The sequence below is a fragment of the Ornithorhynchus anatinus genome, chromosome 3 (assembly GCF_004115215.2).
Source record: "Ornithorhynchus anatinus isolate Pmale09 chromosome 3, mOrnAna1.pri.v4, whole genome shotgun sequence".
Lineage (NCBI taxonomy): Eukaryota > Metazoa > Chordata > Mammalia > Monotremata > Ornithorhynchidae > Ornithorhynchus > Ornithorhynchus anatinus.
Genome location: NC_041730.1, coordinates 20,427,965 through 20,452,185, shown reverse-complemented (window position 1 = coordinate 20,452,185; position 24,221 = coordinate 20,427,965). Strand labels below are relative to the sequence as shown.

At 44.6% G+C, this 24,221-nt stretch overlaps 2 protein-coding genes across 2 annotated transcripts; both read left to right on the top strand.

Annotated features, from left to right (window-relative positions):
- The first annotated feature begins 2,771 nt into the window (after positions 1-2,771).
- On the top strand, positions 2,772-3,746 carry LOC100681852 (olfactory receptor 1052-like). Its single transcript, XM_007657311.1, has one exon. The coding sequence runs from the start codon at positions 2,772-2,774 to the stop codon at positions 3,744-3,746; it is 975 nt and encodes a 324-aa protein (XP_007655501.1).
- Positions 3,747-20,296: 16,550 nt separating this feature from the next.
- On the top strand, positions 20,297-21,238 carry LOC100083292 (olfactory receptor 10A7-like). Its single transcript, XM_001513820.2, has one exon. The coding sequence runs from the start codon at positions 20,297-20,299 to the stop codon at positions 21,236-21,238; it is 942 nt and encodes a 313-aa protein (XP_001513870.2).
- The last annotated feature ends 2,983 nt before the right edge of the window (positions 21,239-24,221 follow it).

Below are 24,221 nucleotides of genomic sequence, written 5' to 3'. Positions count from 1 at the left end.
AAAAAGATTTTCGTTAGTGCAAAGGTGAGACAGTCTTTCCGTTGAGATAATAGGGGAAGCGATTTTCAATACTAATAGAGACTCAACTCCTTAATCAGTTGGCAAACTGAAATCACTGTAATGGGCCTGAGATGCTGCTGAATGTAGTTTTTAGTTTCAGCGCTGTCAGTTGCAAATTCATTTTGGGTGAGGGAACATGTATGAAACATTTGGAAAAATGCCTATAAGCAGCATCATACATTGCATAATGAATCTTGGCGTTATTTAGAATCAATTACTCTTGGAAGGTTGACTAAGATCATATAGAAGTGACAGGTCAAAAAATTGAAGGGCTCTTGCAGAAATATTTTCTAAATTAAAATTCAAACAGAACCTGTCCTCACATCTTAACTGGCAAACTAATTTGGTAGAGTCAAAAGGAAGACACTTCTAAGATATGTCCCATTTCAATTATGTCCAGTTGCATTAAAACAACCACAACAACAACAACAAAACTCCTGGAGACAGAGAGTATCTCAAAGGTAGAAACCATGCTTTGAATGCCTTTTGGAATATCTCTCTGAATACCTTTGAGCCCCTTTACCCATTTGTTGTTCAACAAATGCTGTTGACAGACTATAATCGTATCAGTTCCTTAAAAGAAACTTTCTAGGCCTAAAGAAAGTGCTACTGGGCTGTGGGGCCAAACAAAAGTTGAACAGTCGTAATGAGACTTATGTTCTTAAATAAATCCACTACCCCTCTTTCCTGAAATACAACTGAATCTTCTTCCCTTTTTTTTTTTTTGGTATTTGTTAAGCACTTATTATGTGCCAGCCACTGTACTAAACACTGGGGTAGATACAAGCTAATCAGATTGGACACAGTCCAGGTCCCACGTGGGACTCATAATCTTATTCCCCATTTTACAGATGAGGTAAATGAGACACAGATAGATTAAATGACTTGCTTAAGGTCACACAGCAGACAAGTGGAGGAGCTGGAATTAGAACTCAGCTCCTTCTGACTCCCGGCCCATGCTCTTTCCGCTAGACAACACCGCTTCCTTGGAGGAGAAAGGTAAATGAGCATTGATTTAAAAACCAAATAGCCTCCTGGCTACCTGATTTTCCTAATTCGATCAGAATTAGTGATGGAAGTAGAGAGAGGATCATGAATAAATATCAAGAAAAACAGAGCGTATAAATCTTTACATTTGTACCTCTTTATGTATTCATTAAGCTATTACTATGCGTCAAACAGTGTATTAAACCCTGGTATAGATACAAGGTAATCAGGTCACGCACAGTCTCTGCGTCATATGGGCTCTCAGTCTAAGCGTGGAATCCCCATTTTAAAGTTGAGGAAACTGAGTCACAGAGAAATCAAGTGAGTCTCCCAAAGTCACACAGCAGAAAGTGAAAGAGATGGGATTAGAACCCAGTTCCTCTGTTCCTAGGCCTGTGGTCTTTCCACTAGGTCATGACGCTTCTCTATTTTGTGGTGAAAAGCTAATTTCTAGGCAGTTGCTTGTTTCTAGAATAAGCAGGGACAGAGACACTAGACTGTAAACTTGTTAAGGGCAGGGAAGGTAACTACCAACTCTTTTATATTGTATTCTCCCAAGCGCTCAATGGTAAATGTTCAGTAACGATTGAATCAATCACTGAACTAGATATTTTATCTTATTATCATTGTTTTCTTTATGGAATTTGTTAAGCTCTTACTATATGCCAGGTACTGTACTAAGCGCTGAAGTCATCAGACTGGACACAATCCGTGTCCTACATGGGGCTCACAGTCTTAATCTCCAAGTGTGGCTCAGTGGAAAGAGCCCGGGATTGGGAGTCAGAGGTCATGGGTTCTAATTCTGGCTGCACCACTTATCAGCTGTGTAACTTTGGGCAAGTCACTTAACTTCTCTGTGCCTCAGTTACCTCATCTGTAAAAAGGGGATTAAGACTGTGAGCCTCACGTGGGACAACCTGATTACCTTGTATCTACCCCAGAGCTTAGAACAGTGCTCTGCACATAGTAAGTGCTTAACAAATACCAACATTATTATTATTATTATTCTCATTCAGTTCCCTTGTCTATAAAATGGAGATTAAGACTGGGAGCCCCATGTGGGACAACCTGATCACCTTGTATCCCCCCAGTGCTTAGAACAGTGCTTTGCACATGGTAAACACTTAATAAATGCCATCATCATCAGTAAGCGCTTAACAAATACCATCATTATTATTTTACAGATGAGGTAACTGTGGCAATGAGGTAACTGTGGCACAGAAATTAAGTGACCTACCCCAGGTCACAAAGCAGTCAAGTGGCCGAGTCAGAATTAGAACCCAGGTCCTCTGCACGTACTACCCATGCCGAATAAATAAAATAGAGCTTTTGTCATTTCTTTTACTTTTTCCTTGGGACATTCCTCCTTTCTCACCTTTATAGAATCTCAATTTCCACTTCAATTAATCAGTCAGTGGGATTTATTGAGAGTTTATTATGAGCAGGGCACTATACTAAGCACTTGAGAGAGTACAACACGACAATAAATATGTTTCTGTTGGGTGGCAATCTTTTGCTGTTTGATCTTGGGCAAGTCATTTAACTTCTCTGCGCCTCAGCTACCTCATCTGTAAAATGGGTATTAAAACTGTGAGCACACGTTGGACTACCTGATTACCCTGTATCTACCCCGACGCTTAGAACAGAGCTTGGCACATAGTAAGCACTTAACCATCATCATTATTATTACCTGTAGATTTGTTCCAACAGATCGCAGCTTTTGAATGGCTGAGGACAATCACACAGTTGTGAGGGAGTTCATTCTTCTGGGCTTCACCGAGTCCCCAATGTCGAAGAGAATACTTTTTGTGCTATTTCTCGGCATCTACTTCACCACACTAGTGGGCAATCTGGGGATGACGGGGTTAGTCAGGGTGGAACCCCATCTTCACACCCCAATGTACTTCTTCCTCAGTAACTTATCTTTTGTGGACGCATGCTACTCCTCGACCATAGCCCCCAAGATGCTGGTTAACTTCTTAGCAGAAAAGCAAACCATTTCATTTGGGGGATGTGCTACCCAGCTGTGCTTCTACATTGCTTTTGCCACGACGGATATCCTGCTCCTGGCTGTCATGGCTTACGACCGTTACGTCGCCATCTGCATACCACTGCTCTACCCAGTGATGATGTCGAGGAAGATGTGCTTCCGACTGGTGGCGGGTTCCTTTTTAGGAGGGAGCCTGAGTTCTCTGATCCACACCAGCTTCACCTTCCAGCTATCCTTCTGTCACTCCAACATCATTGACCATTACTTCTGCGATATCCCTCCTCTGTTAGCCCTCTCCTGCTCTGACACCCGCATCAACGAAATCCTGATTTTTGCTCTAGGGAGTTTGGAAGCGGCAGTCTCTCTTTCAACCATCTTCTTCTCTTATTTGTTCATACTCCTAACCGTCCTGAGGATCTGCTCGGCCGAGGGCAGACGTAAAACCTTCTCCACCTGCACCTCCCACCTGACAGCTGTCGTTCTATTGTATGGGACGCTGACCTTCATATACTTGCGTCCCAGCTCCACCTCTGTGCTGGATCAGGAGCCGGCGGTGTCTGTCTTCTACACGACGGTGATCCCTATGTTGAACCCTCTGATCTACAGTCTGAGGAACCGGGAGGTAAAAAGTGCCCTGAGAAGAGTCCTGGAGCGAAAACTGGTGTTTTGGTCTAGGTGCCGATCTGACTCATCTGTGATGCCCAGATGATGAGTATAGGGAATGTGTATAGGGAATGTCTTCTAGATAATTTTCATTCTGCAACCTGAGACTTCCTCTCGAGAAGACCCATGAATACTCCCAGAGACACCCTGTTGATGGCGATGGTTTGGGAAAACAGGATGCTTTGCAAAAATACAGTGGAGGGATTGATTCGTTTATTGATTCAACATTACTGATGGTATCGTTGTTCTCTGAGATGCCGATCACAAATAGGTATGAGACAGAAGTGCCCCAAGCACTTTAGTATGACTAATTGTTCCTCTAAACTCACTTTCTTTTATTGGCAAGAGCATTAGCAATATTGCCTTCACTTCTCCTACTCATGGTACCATCGATTTAATAGGCAAAAGGGTAATTTTTTTGTAATGCTGGATTAACAATCCAAGTGGGCAAGAGTGAGCAGATGGGGGCTTTGATAAGGCAGTTTAAAAGGAGGCAGCTACAGTGTGCCAACCCTGCTGCCTATAACTGGAAATGACATTATTGTGAAAGTTCTCAACTGGCCAAAGTAATAATGGATTAATAATAATAATAATGGACTAATAATAATGGTAATAATGGACTGTGAGTCAGCGCACAGCAGAATCATTTTGGAGAGTTGGACCAGTGCTATGAACTGCTGATTAGCCTGAAGAAAACCAAGGATATGCATCACTGTACACATAGGAAACCCCCATAATAAATATAATGATTACGGTATTTGTTGAGTGCTTACTATGTGCCAGGCACTTGACTAAGCCCTGGGGTGGGTGGATTGAAGCAAATCAGGCTAGATACAGTTCCCCTGTCCCACGTGGGGCTCACAGTCTCCATCCCCACTTTACAGATGAAGTAACTGAGGCATAGGGAAGTGATGTGACTTGCCCAAGGGCATACAGCAACCAAGTGGGGGGGCCAGGTTTGGAACCCATGACCTTCTGACTCCCAGGCCTGTTCTCTATCCGCTACGTCAGGTTGCTTTCCTACACACAACTTAGTAGAGAGAGAACTGAACACGTGGGTTCTAGAGTCTGGAGTTTAAGCTCGTTGTGGACGGGGAATGCGTCTGCTTATTGTTATATTATACTTTCCCAAGAGCTTAGTACAGTGCTTTGTACACAGTAAGTGCTCAATAAAAACAATTGAATGAATGAATGGAACGTGTCTGTTATATTGTATTCTCCCAAGCACTTAGTGTGGTGCTCAGCACACAGTAAGAGCTTATTAAATATGATTGATCAATTAATACTCATCCTAACTCTGCCATTTGCCTGCTATGTGATGCTGGACAAGTCACTTACCTTCTCTGAGTCTCAGTTCCCTCATCTGTAAAATAGGGATAAAATACCTGCTCTAATTTTCTCTTAGCTGTGAGCCCCATGCAATAATGATAATAATAATGTCATTTGTTAAGTGCTTACTATGTGGCAGGCCCTGTACTAAGTCCTGGGATGGATACAAGAAAATCTGGTTGGACACAGTCCCTTGTTCCACTTGGGGCTCACGATCTCAATCCCCATTTTACAGATGAGGTTACTGAGGCACAGAGAAGTTAAGTGCCTTACCCAAGGTCACACAGCAGACATTTGGCGGAGCCAGGATGAGAACCTATGACCTTCTGCATCAGAGGCCCGTGTTCTATCTACTATGTCATGCTGTGGCTGGTTTGATTACATTATATTTGTCTTCATTCTTAACACTGTGCTTCGTGCATAGAGAGAGCTTAATAAATACCATGAAAAAACAAAAACAACAAAGATTTTCATCAGTAACACCTAATTTTACATTGTGTCCAAATTCTGAATCTTAGGAAATACACTAACCAACAACACATAGGTAGCTAAGTAGAATGTGAGCCCATTGTTGGGTAGGGATTGTCCCTATTTGTTGTGGAATTGTACTTTCCAAGTGCTTAGTACAGTGGTTTGCACAAGGTAAGCACTCAGTAAATACAGTTGAATGAAAATGGCATCAAAAAGGAACAGCATGGCTTTGGGATATTGGCAGTCCTCAGATTTATGATACATTTGGTCTCTGAAAACTTTCTCTTTTTAGTGGTATTTGTTAAGCACTTACTATGTTTCAAGAACTCTTCTAAGCTCTGGGATAGATACAAGTTAATCACTCTGGATACAGTCCCTATTCCACCTAGTGCTCACAGTCAAATAAGAGGGAGAACAGATACCGAATCTCCACTTTTCAGTTAAGGAAACTGAGGCACAGAGAAGTTAAGTGATTTGCCCAAGGTCACACAGCAGGCAAGTGGGGTTAGAACCCAGATCTTCTGGTTCCTGGGCTTGTATTTTTTTGATTACACTATGCTGCTTCCCAAAATGAGCCGGAAACAGTTTTCTCTCAGAAAAAAATGTTATCAACAAAAGGATGGTTCCTGAATCAAGTAACAATATTAATAATGATGGTATTTGTTAAGCGCTTACTATGTGACAAACACTGTTCTTAGGGCTGTGGTGGATACAAGCTAATCAGATTGGACACCGCCATGGGGCTCAGAGTCTCAATCCCCATTTTACAGATGAAGCAACTGAGGCCCAGAGAAGTGAAGTGATTTGCTCAAGGTCACATAGCAGATAAGTGGAGGAGCAGGGATTAGAACCAGGGTCCTTCTGACTCCCAGGCCGCTCTATCCGCTAAGCTTCATTTATAAAATGGGGATTAAGACTATGAACCTCATGTGGGACAACCTCATTACCTTGTATCTACCCCAGCGCTTAGAACAGCGCTCTACACATAGTAAGCGCTTAACAAATACCAACATTATTATTATTATTATTATTAAGCCATGCTGCTTCTCTGGTCGGACTGGGTTGGGGGCCCTATTTTTACCCAGGAAGGTAAAGGTGGAAGTTTCTAGATGATTGTAGTCTGAACGTTCAAATAAAAATGTCTCTGAAGTTTTTCTCCAACTAGATTCGGGGCCCTCTTTGTTCCACCTAATGCTCATTGCTTGTATTGGAGCTTCAAGTTGAAATGGACAAAACATAAACTCTGATTCCTTAAAAATGCGTTGGCTTTAGGACAACCCTCTGTGATTCCAACTCATCAGCTATTAGCTCCTGAAGGCCAGAGTTGTATCTACCAACTGCATTACACTCTCTCAGGCCCCCACTACAGCACCCAGCAAATGCTCAGTAAATACCATGAATTAATTGAACTCTTCCCCTACATTCCCCACTGCTTGGAACTCCTCCCCCAGATTACAGATGTCCTTATTTTCGAAGTCCTTCTGAAATCCCATCTCTCCAAGAAGTGTCCTCAGTTCATTTCTAATCTCCTTATTTACATCCCTCGGCTTCCCCATCAATACTTTCCCACCACCTATTCACAACTCATTCTTATTCATTCATTCAGTGGTATTTATTGAGCCTTTACTGTGTGCAAAGTGCTGGTCTAAGTGCTTGGAAAGTCCAATTCGGCAACAGATAGAGACAATCCCTACCCAAAAATGGGCTCATAGTCTAGAAGGGGGAGATAGACAACAAAACAAAACAAGTAAACAGGCATCAATACCATAAGAATAGATAAAATAGAATTATAGATATGTACACTTCATTAATAAAATAGAGTAATAAATACGTACAACTATACACAAGTGCTGTGGGGAGGGGAATAGGGTGGGGAAGAGGGAGGGAGTGGGGAGATGGGGCGGGGAGGAGGAGGAGAGGAAAAGGGAGGGCTCAGTCTGGGAAGGCCTCCTGGAGGAGGTGAGCTCCCAGTAGGGCTTTGAAGGGGGAAAGAGAGTTTGGCAGATGTGAGAAGGGAGGGCATTTCAGGTCAGTGGTAGGACGTGGGGCCAGGGGTCGATGGTGGGACAGGAGGGAACGAGGCCCAGTGAGGAGGTTAGTGTCACCAGGGGAGCAGAGTGTGTGGGCTGGGCCAGGGTGGAAAAGATGAAGTTTTTGGCTGTGTGGATCTCCAGGACTCTCTGGTTGTTGTATCACCATTGGTTGTACTTGGTGAATTCTTGGATGAGTTTGTTTAATTCTCTCCGGACTCCCAGTCGGAAATCCAGCTCAGGGAAGGAGGGTTTGCTGCTGCTTCCTTCTCCTCCTCCTCCACCACCAGACCCTGCCTTGCTGGCATCTGCATGCAAAACTCCACCAGAATATCAGAGTGCCATCCCCTTACCCCCGGCTTCTTCTCCACTCTGGGGGCCTCTCTCAGCGCACCTTTGCTGCTGGATAGAACGTGGGCAGGCCTTGCAGCCTCCCTGGGCAGCAGTGCTCTCACATGAGTGTGCCTGTGTATAGGGGCATACTTCACTTTTCTGTGTCTCAGTTACCTCATCTGTAAAATAGTAATAATGTTGGTATTTGTTAAGCGCTTACTATGTGCAGAGCACTATTCTAAGTGCTGGGGTAGATACAGGGTAATCAGGTTGTCCCACGTGAGGCTCACAGTCTTAATCCCCATTTTACAGATGAGGGAACTGAGGCACAGAGAAGTTAAGTGATTTGCCCAAAGTCACACAGCTGACAAGTGGCTGAGCCAGGATTTGAACCCATGACCTCTGACTCCCCAGCCCATGCTCTTTCCACTGAGCCACACTGCTTCTCTAAAATGGGGATTAAGACTGTGAGTCTCATATGGGACATGGACTGTGTCCAACCTGATTAGCCTGTATCTACTCCACTGTTTAGAACAGTGCCTGTCACATAGCAAGTGCTTAACAAATATCACTTAATAGTGTTTAGCACAGTGCCCTACACACAGTAAGTCTTCAATAAATGCTATTGAATACTTGATTATATGCAAGGTCTCTTTCAAGAGACACATATAAGGCTTCTTTTTAAAAGAGACAGAATGAAGAGAGGAGTTTGTTAGCATCAGGAAAGGTCGGGCCCGGGGACATTGTGCTCCCCAACCGCTCCCCCACTCCGCCCGAGGCGGCCATTTTAGGAAGCCCCCACTCTGCCTGAGGCAGCCATTTTGAGAAGGCCTCACTCCCTCTTCCCTCTTGAGGTGATTCATCTCTCCCGCCCCCGCCCCGGGCGACGACGTCCTTGTTCTCACCATGTTACCTTACCTTAGCCGCCGCCTACGGCCGCCACCCACCCCGGACAACCTCAGGGCCCCCCCCGCCGCCACAGGGTTATTTGGTCATGAGCTCTGGGACTCTCTCGGCCGCTGGCCGCTTGACTTTGAGTCTGATCGGGTAGGGTCGGCTCGTCCCCCGACCCTGGCCATCGCCTGCTTATTAACACTATTGTAGTGTGCCTTACTGTAGCATGTTGCTATATTTGCGATCTCACTTTTTATTGTTTATTGTCGTCAGATTTTGAATTTGATCAGGGCACCCCTTAATCGAGTCTACCCCCGACCCTGGTCATCACCCCTTTTATTAACACGACTATATTGTATCATACTGTATCATGTTGCTATATTAGCACCACTGTATTGTATCATATTGTATCATGTTGCTATATTACCGATTTCGTTTATTACTGTTTATTGTTGTCAGTGCTGCCACCCACCTCTCTGGCCTCTCCATGTCCCTCCTCCCTCCCTCCCCCCTCCCGCCCCTTCCTATCCTCCCCTTCCCCTCTCTCGCTCAGCTCTTTCCCGCTCTCTCCTCTGTCTCCTCCCCCCCTCCTCTCTCCCGCCCTAGAACCCCACTTTACCAGCGCTACCCCTCTTCCCCCTCCCCCTACTCTTCCCCCCACCAAACCCCCTCTTCACCCCCTCCCCCCTTCTCTCTTCCCCACCCATGCCCCATCCCAGTCCTCTTGTCCCACCGCCACCCCTCATCCCCCTCTCCCCGTCCAGGCCCCGCCACCTCCTTCCCATCCAAACCCTCCCCTCCCCTCGCCCTTCCCCCCCTCCTCCCCTTGCACCCACAGCTACTTTCAAGTGTGGCCTCTGGAACCCCCGCTCTATTACAGGCAAGCTACCTTTCATCCATGACCTTTTCCTCTCCCGCTCTCTCCTCCTCCTCGCCCTTTCGGAAACGTGGCTCTCTCCCGAAGACACGGTCTCCACCGCCGCTCTCTCCGGCGGAGGCCTCTCCTTCTCCCACTCCCCCAGACTCACCGGTAAGGGAGGAGGCGTCGGCTTCCTCCTCTCGCCCCGATGCCGCTTCCGCACTATCCCTCCTCCCCCCTCCCTCTCCTTCCCCTCCTTCGAAGCCCATATCATTCGCCTCTACCACCCACTCTAGTTACTTGTCGCCGTCATCTACCGCCCTCCCGGTCCCACCTCCGACTTCTTCAACCACCTTGACCCCTTTCTCACCTTCCTCCTCTCCTTCTCTCTGCCCACTCTGATCCTTGGAGACTTCAACATCCATACGGATGTACCCGACGACTCCTCTGCCGCCCGCCTGCTATCCCTCCTCGACTCTGCCGACCTCCTCCTCCACCATACCGCGCCCACTCACCGACTCGGTCACACCCTCGATCTCGTCATCTCCTACCGCTGCACTATCTCCTCACTCACCAACTCTGAAATCCCTCTCTCTGACCATAACCTTCTCACCTGCCTCATCTCTCACACTCCCTCCCCCTGCAAATCTTCGCTACTGCCCCACAGAGACCTCCGCTCTCTCGATCCCATCCGTTTTTCCAATAGCATCTCGCCTCACCTTGCCGCCCTGTCCTCTCTTCCCACTCTCGACGAGCGGGTCTCCGCTCTCAACTCCACCCTCTCTACTCATCTCGACTCTCTCGCCCCCCCTTTCCCTCCGCCGCTCTCGCTCCACTAACCCACAGCCCCGGATCACCTCCTCCGTCCGCCTCCTACGCTCCTATGCTCGAGCTGCTGAGCGCTGCTGGCGAAAGTCCAAGTACCAAGCCGACCTCACACACTTCAAATTTATCCTTTCCTGCCTTAACTCTGCCCTCTCCTCCGCCAGGCAAAGCTTCTTCTCCTCCCTCATCGACACCCATGCCTGTCACCCCCGCCGATTGTTCCGGACCTTTAACTCTCTCCTCAGGCCCCCTGTTCCTCCCCCTCCCCCATCTCTCACCCCTAATGATCTGGCCACCTATTTCCTCACGAAAATCAACACGATCAGGTCTGAGCTCCCCAAAGTCACCCCTCCGCCTCTCCCCTCCCCCCCAACAACCCCCTCCCCTACTTTCCCATCCTTCCCTGCAGTATCCTCAGAGGAGATCTCCTCCCTCCTCGCAAGTGCCACCCCCTCCACCTGCGCCTCGGACCCCATTCCCTCTCACCTTCTTAAAACCATCGCCCCTGCCCTCCTCCCTTCCTTAACTTCTATTTTTAACCACTCAATCTCCAAGGGCTCCTTCCCCTCTGCCTTCAAACATGCCCACGTCTCCCCCATCCTAAAAAAACCCGCTCTTGACCCCACTTCCCCCTCCAGTTATCGTCCTATCTCCCTACTTCCCTTCCTTTCCAAAATCTTAGAACGAGTCGTCTACAATCGATGCCTAGAATTCCTTAACTCCCATTCTCTCCTAGACCCCCTCCAATCTGGCTTCCGTCCCCTCCACTCTACCGAGACTGCTCTCTCTAAGGTCACCCATGACCTCCTTCTTGCCAAATCCAATGGCTCCTACTCCGTTCTGATCCTCCTTGACCTCTCTGCTGCCTTTGACACTGTCGACCATCCCCTCCTCCTCCATACCTTATCTCACCTTGGCTTCACGGACTCTGTCCTCTCCTGGTTCTCCTCTTACCTCTCTGGCCGATCATTCTCGGTCTCCTACGCTGGAGCCTCCTCCCCCTCCCATCCTTTAACTGTTGGAGTTCCTCAAGGGTCAGTTCTTGGCCCTCTTCTGTTCTCCATTTACACTCACTCCCTCGGTGAACTCATCCGCTCTCACGGCTTTGACTACCATCTCTACGCAGATGACACGCAGATCTACATCTCCGCCCCTGTCCTCTCCCCCTCCCTTCAGGCTCGCATCTCCTCCTGCCTCCGGGACGTCTCCACCTGGATGTCGGCCTGCCACCTAAAACTCAACATGAGCAAGACTGAGCTCCTCATCTTCCCTCCCAAGCCCGGTCCGCTCCCAGACTTCTCCGTCACCGTGGATGGCACGACCATCCTTCCCGTCCCGCAGGCCCGCAATCTCGGTGTCATCCTTGACTCGTCCCTCTCGTTCACCCCACACATCCTATCCGTTACCAAGACCTGCCGGTTTCACCTCTACAATATCTCCAAGATCCGCCCTTTCCTCTCCACCCAAACGGCTACCTTACTATTACGGGCTCTCGTTATATCCCGGCTAGACTACTGTGTCAGCCTTCTCTCTGACCTCCCTTCCTCCTCTCTCGCCCCGCTCCGGTCTATTCTTCACTCCGCTGCCCGGCTCATCTTCCTGCAGAAACGATCTGGGCATGTCACTCCCCTTCTTAAACAACTCCAGTGGTTGCCTATCGACCTCCGCTCCAAACAAAAACTCCTCACCCTAGGCTTCGAGGCACTCCATCACCTTGCCCCTTCCTACCTCTCCTCCCTTCTCTCTTTCTACCGCCCACCCCGCACGCTCCGCTCCTCTGCCGCCCACCTCCTCGCCGTCCCTCGGTCTCGCCTATCCCGCCGTCGACCCCTGGGTCACGTCCTCCCGCGGTCCTGGAACGCCCTCCCTCCTCACCTCCGCCAAACTGATTCTCTTTCCCTCTTCAAAACCTTACTTAAAAATCACCTCCTTCAAGAGGCGTTCCCAGACTGAGCTCCTCTTCTCCCTCTACTCCCTCTGCCATCCCCCCTTTACCTCTCCGTAGCTAAAGCCTCATTTTCCCCTTTTCCCTCTGCTCCTCCACCTCTCCCTTCCCATCCCCACAGCACTGTACTCGTCCGCTCAACTGTATATATTTTCGTTACCCTATTTATTTTGTTAATGAATTGTACATCGCCTTGATTCTATTTATTTGCCATTGTTTTTACAAGATGTTCTTCCCCTTGACGCTGTTTAGTGCCATTGTTCTTGTCTGTCCGTCTCCCCCGATTAGACTGTAAGCCCGTCAAACGGCAGGGACTGTCTCTATCTGTTGCCGACTTGTTCATCCCAAGCGCTTAGTACAGTGCTCTGCACATAGTAAGCGCTCAATAAATACTATAGAATAAATGAATGAATACCATGTTGTATAAATATGTTTTCACTATCCACTCTTTTCTGCTCTGAGTATTTGTAGTTGTATTCATGTTAAATAAAAGATACATATACAGTGAATGGTTAGCTATTTTCTAATGACTGGGGGGAAAGAGAGGCAGATTTGAAAACAGCCTTAAATTTTGTAAATATCATCAGAATGGAACAGATTTATCAATCTTTTAACCACACACATTTATGGATGTCACACCATTACTGGTGTGGGAAATTACTGTGATGGGAAAGTCGGATGGAAGAAAGGATTTAGGTTGTAAACTAAGGTGTTTAGTCTTGGACACACTGAGTTTAAGGGACTGGTGGGATTAACCATACACAGATGTCCTGGAGGCAAGAGGAAATGTAGAATTCCAGAATAGGTGAGAGGACAGGGCCAGCAAGTTAACTTTGGGAGTGATCTATATAGAGGGGGTAATTAAAGCCACAGAAGTAGATGAGCTGCCTCTAAAGAGTGAGTGTAAATTGGGAAGAGAAGGGACTGAGAACAGGGCCTTAAAGGATTTTCATTCATTTGATTGTACTGAGCACTTACTGTATGCAGAACACTGTCCTAAGCACTTGGAATGTACAATTTGGCAACAGATAGAGACAATATCTGCTCAACAATAGCATAAGAGGCATATACAGAGCTACAGAAAGAGATTGAGAAGGTATGGCCAAATAAGTAGGAGTAAAACCTTGTAAGTGAAATGGAGTCATGTTAGTTTTTTTTCTGGAGGAAGTTTCATATGTTTCAAGAAGTTTCAAGAAGCAATGTGGCTTAGTGGAAGGAGCATGGGCTTGGGAGTCAGAGGTTGTGACTTCTAATCCCAGTTCTGTGTGACTTCTCAGATTCTCAGTTTATCAGCTGTGTGATTTTTGGGAAGTCATTTCACTTCTCTGTGCCTCAGTTACCTCATCTGTAAAATGGGGATTAAGACTGTGAGCCCCACATGGGACAACCTCATTACCTTTTATCTACCCCAGCACTTAGAACAGTCCTTGGCACATAGTAAGCATTGAATACCATCATTATTATTATTATATGAGATTTTTTATGACATTTATTAAACATTTATTATGTACTAGGTTCTGGGGTAGATACAAGATAATTAGGGTGGACATAGTGCCTGTCCCACATAGGGCTCATAGTCTAAGTGGGAAAAAGAACTGGTACTGAATCCCCATTTTACATATGAGAAAACTGAGGCCCAGAGAAGTTAAGTGACTTCCCCGAGGTCCCACAGCAGGCAAGTGATAGGGTTGAAATTAGAATCCAGGTCCTCTGAATCCCAGCTTTTTGCTCTTTCCACTAAGCTACACAGCTTCATTGCACAGAACCTAGTATATTTATCAAGGAAGAGGTTTTTTTGTGACTTTCTCGAGTAAGGTCTTGTAGAGGGTTAGGGAGGAGCAGAGGGAAGGAAGTGTGTGTGTGTGTGTGTGTGAGTGAAGTACATGTATATACCTATTTGAGAGGTTTGGACAGGAAAGGGGACAGGGAGAGGGATTAACAGGTGGAAAAAGCGAGAGAATATAGACCTATGAACAGAATGAAAGAAAGAGATTAAATCGGTCCTGTTGGTTGCTTCTCCCCATTTTATGAAACAGCTGATTCCCTGAGAGGAATCAACTTCTTGAGTTCTAATACAGGTCAGCTGTGGAGACTGCCTCTGGGAGAAGCTATAAATTTGTGTGGCCACTCCTCTTCTCATGTTTGAGTTTATCAGTTGGAAGAGAGAGCAGATATCTCCTATGTGAGGTAAAGTCAAGCAGCTCACACTGGAGCAACTTCTGCAGGTGTCCCAGGTAATTACTAAGCTCACTGTGTCACTAAGAGAGAGGGGAAGAAAATATATTGTGCAAGCAGGGCAATATAATCAATCAGTTGCATTTATTGAGCACTCTCTATGGTTAGAACACTGTTCTAAGACCTTGGGAGAGTATAACAGCAGAATTAGTAGACAGATTTCCTGCCCAGAGTGAGTTTCTATTTTAGAGGTGAGCTTAAAGTCTAGAGATCTACTGAAAAGAGCCTGGGATTCAGAGGACCTAGTTCCTAATCCTGGATCTACCACTTGTCTGCTGTGTGACCTTAGGCAGTTATTCCACTTCTCTGGGCTTCAGTTTTCTTACTTGAGACTCCATAGATACACCCTCTGCAGAACATCCCATCTTTGGTTATAATGTTGTTGTGGTATGTGTATCCAGTAGAGTTTTCTTGGTAAGATACAGAAATGGTTGGCCACTGCCAACTTCCACGGAGTAAGAACTGAGGTCTCTACCATTGTCTTTGATTACTTTATCATCTGCCTTTGACTCTTTGACTCTTTCCCATGCAGCTGCCGTCCAGCACAGGTGAATTTAGCTTAGACCTTCTCACAGTGGGTAACCCTATTTGGCATAGCTGTAAGTTTCATCAGGGTATGCCAACTCTCCTGTCATGGTAAGGTCTCAATTCTCTAAAATAGTGATTAAAGCTGTGAGCACCATGTAGGACACGTACTGTCTCCAACCTGATTTGCTTGAATCTACCCCCACATTTAATACGGTGCCTGACTCGTAAATGCTTAACAAATCTCATTTAAAAAAAATCAGAATATCTTGTCAACAAATCATCTTAATGGGGGACCAGATGTCTAGCCAATGTTAAATTTTTCAAGGTGGAGTATGTGTAGCATGTACATTCCCAACAACATTAAATCCATCTTGCAACCTCATTCATTCATTCAATAGCATTTATTGAGTGCTTACTATGTGCAGAGCACTGTACTAAGCACTTGGAATGTACAAGTCGGCAACAGATACAGTCCCTGCCCTTTGACGGGTTTACGGTCTAATCGAGGGAGACAGACAAGAACAATGGCAATAAATAGAGTCAAGGGGAAGAACATCTCATAAAAACAATGGCAACTAAACAGAATCAGGGTGATGTACATATCATTAAACAAAATGAACAAAATAAATAGGGTGATAAAGATATATACAGTTGAGCGGATGAGTACAGTGCTGAGGGGGTGGGACAGGAGAGGGAAAGGGGGGAGAAGAGGGTTTAGCTGCAGAGAGGTGAAGGGGGGGTAGAGGGAGCAGAGGGAAAAAGGGGGAGCTCAGTCTGGGAAGGCCTCTTGGAGGAGGTGAGCTTTAAGTAAGGATTTGAAGAGGGGAAGAGAATTAGATTGTCGGAGGTGAGGAGGGAAGGCATTCCAGGACCACGGGAGGACGTGGCCCAGGGGTCAACGGTGGGATAGGTGAGACTGAGGGACGGTGAGGAGGTGGGCGGCAGAGGAGTGGAGCGTGCGGGGTTGGCAGTAGAAAGAGAGAAGGGAGGAGAGGTAGGAAGGGGCAAGGTGATGGAGAGCCTTGAAGCCTAGAGTGAGGAGTTTTTGTTTGGAGCGGAGGTTGATAGGCAACCACTGGAGGTGTTTAACAAGGGGAGTGACATGCCCAGATCATTTCTGCAGGAGGATGACAAATCTGAGGTGGTAAATCCCCATACTCCACTGTAGTTACTGCCTCCCCTCAAATTTGAAGTTATTTTGAATTATCTGTGTAACCACTTGCCACTACAGACATAGATAATCTAAAATTGACTAATTTTCATTTATTAGATGAAACCTGAAAGTTATAGGGGAAAAGCAGCAGTCAGACAATCATATTTAATGAGCATCCACTGTCAGCAGAGCACTGTTTTAAGCACTTGGGAGAGTACAATATAACAGTATAACACATTGCCCACAGTGAGCTCCATGTTTGAGACTGTTCTGTGTAGGTGGGCACCACCGATTGATACTGGCATTAGGATGACTATATAATCATGATTGTGGTTTTCCATGTTTAGATGTAGTAATGTCTTCATCCCTAGAATTCAATCTGATGGGAGGAATTACTGAGACTCTAAAACAGAACAAGCTAGGAATTAGTTTCAGTAGACTAGAGGGGAGAGTTTTCTTTCATTCAGGTGAACAATAAAGAAGGATTTCAAGGGCTGGATCGGTGCACTGCTTAATTTTTGTCTCGTGAGAAGTATAATTTCTTTCGCCTTGGGAAGCGACACTGTTTATTAGGATGGCACACTGAAAGCTTTGTGATGCTAAATGTCTACCTACAGAGCCCACTCTTGTGGACATTATAATCCAAATATTACTTGTGATTTCCATAAGAGTTTTGCCTGCAAAAATTAGAATTCCAAAATCAATTAGTAGTTTTTATTGATCAGGTACTCTGGACAGAGCACTGTACCAAGTACTTGGGGAAAGTACAAATCAGTAGAATCAGGTAGACACTATCCCTGCCCAAAAGGAACTTACAACCTACAGGAAAGTTGAAGTCTGTCCTTAATCAACTAAAGGAAAGTTCAGTAGTGAATGAACAGCTAATATTAAATCTAATACTCAGAAATCTACAATGCTTCACAAACTCTGAGAAATTTTTATTTTACCAAGTCACCAAAGACAGGTGTGAAAATAGTACCATAAAAACACCTATCAGTGATCCAGTTTTGTAATGTACAGGGTATGTCTAAAATGAATACAATGAAGAATTCCCACAGTTTATTAAATTTAGGCAACAATTTAGGTAATGTTTTTCTCTGAGGTGAGCAGGCTTTGAAGGCAGTGCTTTTGAAAAATCCAAATCCCTAAAAGTTTAGGCAAACACATTTTTCACTTAATTCCCGATGTGCACAATTAAAAATTCAGTGATTTCACATATTTCACGTAAAAAATCCAAGCATCCCAAGGGTATACCTTATCCTAATAAAGCTTTCCATATTTCTATAAAGAAAGATAAACAGAAGAATAATGAGCTATCCATTGTTTCCTTTGTTTAAGAAATGGCCTGGGGACTACCTCTCAGGGGTCACCCCAGAACTTTAAAGAGACCTAATTATCAAGAACACAAGTTTTTTAAATCAACAAGGCAAGAACTATCCTCCTTCAAGAGGTAGGTAAATTTCTCAATAAAGCATTCACCATGTGTTAGTATATAGTGGAGAAAGGACACCTGTCTAGAAAATGGCAGATTTGGCTCCTGATCCTGCATTCTCCCCCCTTTTTTTCCTCTTTCCTATATTTTGAGCACTCTTGAATCTCACAGGGATGTAGGGAGGATGAATGAGACAATACTAGTAAGCTCCTCTAGACTAAGCATCTGATGGGCAGGAGACATGCCTTCTAAGTCTGTTATATTGTACTCTACCAAGTGTAGTTCTCTGCTCCAAATAAGTGCCTAATGAATATGGTTGATTAGCAGCAATGTTTGATGAGTTTCAACTATGAGTAGTCCCCTTTTCTAGGCACTGTATGTGGAAATATAAAGGAAGGATAAAACGTGGTTCTTTCCTTCCAGGAGTTTGCAATCTAAAGAGAAAAAAATACGTCCAATATACAAGCATGAGCATCTTAGAATATGAGATAAGATGAACGAGGTGTTCAAAATAACATATACAACTAGCAGAATTGCACAAGAATACAAATCTGAAGGTAGTTGGTGGAGAGTGATGGAACGAGTATTGTGGGAAGAGTTTGTGCAGAAGTTGGAATTTGTAGGGCTTGAAGAAGTGGCGGAAGTCTGATTTGGGAAAAGTGTTGCTTGATGGGGAAATAAAGTAGAAAGGGTTGTGACAGTGAACAGGTTTCCTGGGGTTGAGTGGAGAGAAGGACTTTTGGAGGAAGACAGTTGGCAGAGCTGTAAATTCCACAAGCAAAAGATTTTAATTGATATTATTGGCAACAAGCGTTCCTGCAGACTTTCAGTGATAGAGAGCCACCATCCAGTGTGGTGAAGAAAGAAATTTGCTGTTTTGTGTAATATATGAATGGACTGGGGACAGAGGGATAGTAGGGGGTGAAGCATTAAGTTGCTAAAATGATCCAGTCTCTAGGGGATAAGGGCTCTTTCTAGGGTAAAGAATGGTGAGAAGGAGGCAGTTATGTGAAAATTTTCTTTCCAAATCTATTTTATGGCCAATAAAATGAACTATTCCTCATGGCAAGTGAACAGAAAACATCCTAATACTTTTGGAGGATCAGATTAAACTTCCCAGGGCTTTTAGTTTGGTGGCCTACCATCCACTTGGCCATTTGATTAGTGGAAATAGTTCTGAAGTTTTGGAAACTGTTTTAAAGTTTCAAATACCCAAGAACAGGTAAACTGTTCCTCTAACGGAATTGTTCCTGACACACCACACATTTTATCATAGTATGGAGTCTCAAGATAAATTTGGCCTTTTGTTTTCTTCTTCTTTCACTTCACTGAAGTTATTCAAGAGTGAAATCCTACATTAAAAGCAGAGACAACAGTAAACTTTTATTAGGAAAGGAGTAAGACTCTTGGGAGTTTAGATGATTTTCTTTATTCCCTGGTTCTCAAACTATTTCTCCCCTCCCCGTGATCCTCTTATAGCACCCATCCTTCTTGTCTTTGATGAAAGTGAAGAAAAGAGGATGATGGAAGGATTTCCAGGTTGCTGAGAAGGGACAGACAAATATTGTATTGTCTTTTGGGACCATCTAGTTCTAACCATCTGTTACTAGTCTGCTGTGTGCTCATGGGCAAATCATTTCACTTTTCTGTACCTCAGTGGACCTCATTCTTAAATGAGGGGGATTAAGACAGTGAACCCCATGTTTGACATGGCCTATGTCCAACCTGATCAACTCGTATCTTCTCCAGAGCCTAGAACAGTGTCTGCCACAAGAAAAGTGCTAAACTGTACAAGAAAACCCTCACAGAGCTAAAATCTTTATATTACTTCCCTAAGGATGGGTCTTGAGAGAGTAAAGGAGAAAAGGGGGCTAGATTTGTGTGTGTGTGTGTGAAAAATTTTCATCCAGTCACTTTTGGGTGCATAAGCACCCAGCTTGTGTGCATGTGTGTAACTGTGTGTGTATGTAGGTGGATGTGTGGAGGTTGTGAGCCAGGATTGTCTCTATCTGTTGCCAAATTGTACATTCCAAGCGCTTAGTACAGTGCTCTGCCCCCAGTAAGCACTCAAATATGATTGAATGAATGTGCCCTTGTGTGTGACTGGGCACTGAGGAAATGTCTATGTGGGGCTCATGAACTGGGGAGCTCTGTTCCCGGCAGATTAGCTGAGATTATTTCGTCTCCCTAACAGATTTTGGGCCTATAAAGGGGATAGGATGTAGGGTGGAGGGGAAAACTGTGGGTTCAATAATGATAACATAAAAAGCAAGTGATGATAATTTGAACTCTCATTCCTTTGCAGAATTTGTATTATTGGCTTACCTCACTACTTCCTCAGTCTCTTGAACTTGCTTCTGGACACTGAGAACCTGGACACCATAAATTTCATGCTAGGATCAACTCCTTGATCCTTGACCAAACAAGTTACTCAAGTTGATTCTGAGAAATTTTAGTAGGTAAGACCTGGACTCTGAGAATGTTGCTACTGCTTTTTTTCCTGGACATAGAAGTCGTATTTTGGCCCCAGGAATTTCTGCACTTACAATGCCAGAAAAAAACATGCCCATGAGGGAAGGCAATCAGTCATATGTAACTGAATTCATTCTTTTGGGTTTCTCCAATCTCCGTGAATTTCAAGTCATTCTCTTTATGACTTTCCTTGGGATATACTTAGTAGCCTTGGTAGGAAACTCCCTCTTAGTGTTGGTCTCCATGGTGGACCCCAGTCTTCAAACCCCCATGTACTTTTTCCTCAGGAGTCTGTCCCTTATGGATATCGGTTACACCACTGTCGTCAACCCCAAAATGCTCATCAATTTACTGTCCAAGGATAAAAGTATTTCCTTTGGTGGCTGTGCAGCCCAGATGTATTTTGCCTTCCTTTTCGGGCCTTCAGAATGTTGGATCCTGACAACGATGGCTTATGACAGACAGGCCGCCATCTGTGACCCACTCCGTTATTCCCTCATTATGAACCGGAGACGCTGTCTGCATCTGGCCCTGGCTTCCTGGCTAGCAGGGATTCCCGTGGCAACAGTAAAGACTACACTGATGTTTACACTGACCTTCTGTGGGCCTAATGTCATTAACCACTTCTTCTGTGATAGCCCTCCTGTCTTAGACCTGGTGTGCACGGACACCTTTGCGCTTGAGGTATACAGTGTAACTGGCACTGTTATTGTCCTGATGCTCCCCTTTGGATTGATCATTGTATCTTACATCCGCATCCTCGTCACCATCCTGAAGATGTCCTCCGCCGAGGGCCGCCGCAAAGCCTTCTCCACCTGCTCGTCCCACCTCCTTGTGGTCTCGTTGTTCTTCGGGGCCGCGGGTTCGACCTATTTCCGAGTCAAATCCACCTACTCACCTGAGACCAAGAAGCTCCTTTCTCTCTCCTATACAGTCTTCACTCCTATGCTAAATCCCCTGATCTACAGTCTGAGGAATCAAGAGGTTAAATGTGCCCTGAAGAGAATTCTTGGTAAAAAGATATCTTCCTAGCATTTGAGAGGCTCTGAATTGTGAAGGTGACTTTTTTTTTTTTAAAATAAGGTAGAAATCAATGACTTTGCCTAGGCACCAGCACCTGGCACATTCCCACCTTTTATTTCCTGAGGGCTCATTGTATGGATAGGATATTCTGGGCTCATGGAAAGTCCACAGAAGAGTGTCAAAGACCCATTCCTTGTTTTCAGACATAAAATGGACAACACTAGCACAAATCCAGAGGGTAAAAGGCTAGGAAGAGATGAGGTACTAAGACCTCGAGACAAAAAATTAGGCATTTTATTAAATAATTAGTGGTACTTATTGAGGGCTTATTGTTTGCAGAGCATGAGGCCAAAGTTTTGTAGCTTTATATATTCACATGCATTAATGTCTATTATTTTAAAAGTTTGAAGAGAAGATGGGAAAAGAATGCTTTAGGAATTCCTGGGAGTTAAAGATTGGGTTGATTTATTTTTTATTTTTAGTCTGACAAGTTCTTTTGCTCCAGATCTACTCCTGTTTCCAAGACCACTACCCTGTTCCTTTAGGGAATATTCCCTCATTTTTATTTAAACAGATGCTGGCCATGTCTGAAAATCCAATGATCAGTCCTGATTTTTTTTAAAAAAAGCCATAAGTGAAGTGACATTTTATAATTATACCCAACAGAGAATAAAGAAAGTAGTCTAATTCCAAAGGAAAAAAAAATCAAGCTCCTTGAATAGTAATATCTAGAGATCTACCATTTATTCAGTTCCTATTATTAGAATTTTAAAAATGGTATTTATTAAGTGCTTCCTATGAGCTAGGCACTGTACTAAGCGCTGGGGTAGGTAATCAGGTTGGGCAGTCCATGTCCCACATAGGGCTAGAAGTCAACCCCATTTTACAGGTGAGATAACCAAGGCACAGAGAAGTGAAGTGACTTTTCCAACGGCACACAGCAGACAAGTGGAAGAACTGAGATTAGAACCCAGGTCCATCTGACTCCCAGGCCTGAGCAGCTTGTCCACTGCTTCTCATTTCAGTTTATCAGATCTGGTTGTGCATGTAATGCTTTGTGTGTGGTTACCATTTGGTAAATTGAAATAGAATTGAAGGTAAGATTGATCCTTTACAAAGTGTTTCATGAAAAACAGAAAAAAAATTCAAGAAGGATTAAGGGAAAGTAGCACATGTAAGGACAGAACCTGGACAGATAATCAAAGTCCCATGGAGCTCACAGTCTGAGGAGGGAGAACAGGAGTTGAATCCCCATTTTGCAGATGTACAGAGAAATCAAGTGACCTACCAATGGTCACAGCAGCTAAATGTGCAGAGCAGAAATTAGAACCCAGGTTCTCTGGCTCCCAGACCTATGCTCTTTGAACTAGGCCACGCTGCTCCCTATAATGAAAAGTCTTTCTTGGTCTGAATGCTTGGTTAGGATTTCAGTTGGTTATTGTATTAGTTTAAATGTTGTGGTCCCCTCCTGTTTTTTCAGGCTGAATATCAGACGGTTAAACGTAGTAGTGGGGAAGAGGGAGAGCAGCTTGTCCAAATCACCTGAGTGGCTTGACTTGGCCAGAGAATACGTGATGATAGGAGATCCAAAGACCCAGGGAATGACAGTGAGGACCTTGGGAATGACAATGAGGTGGGAAGGGCAAGTGGAGTAGACTTTCTATCTTCTCATGGCCTGAGGGCAGTTTCTGGGGAGGGAGATGATTTTGACATAGGATACCAGTATCAGCAGGAAAGGAACCATCACAGTCAGCAGGATCACATCTTATGCCAGAAGCTTACTGGGGAAGATTTCCCCATAGGTCAGCTTCAGTACTGGAAGCAAGTCACAGAAAAAATAATTAATTTTATGCAAATCCCAAAGGGTTGTGTGAAGAGTCAATATATTTGCCCTTTCTGGACTGGAAGGAGACTTAACCACATAGCAACCACTAGCTGAACACACACTCTGTAGCTCATGATAAGTGGGTAACTCTAGGGGTTACGTATGGTTACGTAACAAGAGCTGCTTCATGGCCTAGTGGATAGAGTATGGGCTTGGGAATCTGAATGAACTGGGTTCTAATCCCAGCTCTGCCACTTGTCTGCTGTGTGACCTTGGGCTGGTTACTTCTCAAGGTTTAAGTTCTCACATTTGAAAAATGGGGATGAAAACTGTGAGTCTCCTGTGGCATATGGCCTGGGTCCAACCTGACTAGCTTAAATCTATGACTATACTTAGTACAGTGCCCGGCACATAGTAAGTGCTTAAATACCTTAAAAGAATCATAGACCATCATTGCCAGAACACATTCTGTAGCAAGAAGAAAAATCGAAGTAAACAGCAGAATAGCTCAAACAGGGAAAGTAATTGTTCTGTCCTATGTCCAGAGCTTCACCATCATTCTGGAGAGAGTAACTATGGGTAACAGATATCTAAGGAAAAAGTATAAGGGGATGTGGAGAGTTTGATTGGCCTTGATTATTATAACTAAAAAGGCATTTCCTGTAGTAATGGTCATGTAAATAACCAAGAATAACACTCCCCCCCACAAAGTTCCTGCAGTTTGGGGACATATGAAAATACCATGATAATTAATTCCATCACTTTGGTGTGATTTTTCCCTGTCAACATATCTTCAGAGTATTTCATCTGCAAAATTGAACAGCTATTTAGGAAAAGAATGGTTGAATTGAGGGTCAATTAGAAAAGAAATATTCTTAATTCTTTACTATTAGCCCTTAATACATTTCATATACTTTTACATATAATTTCTGTCATTAAATTAATTAATAATTGCCATGTAACTTACACATTTTCGAAGGCATCTTGGTTAAGTGGAAGTGTTTAGACAACCCCGGAGGAGTCATCCATTCCATCCTTTCCAGGATTTATGCAAATCACTCTGGAATATTTGATATTTCTATGCATATTCTATGTCATTATCCACACGTCCTCAGGAACAGGGGTGATAGTTGTAAGCTCACCGTGGGCAGGGAACTTGTCTGCTAA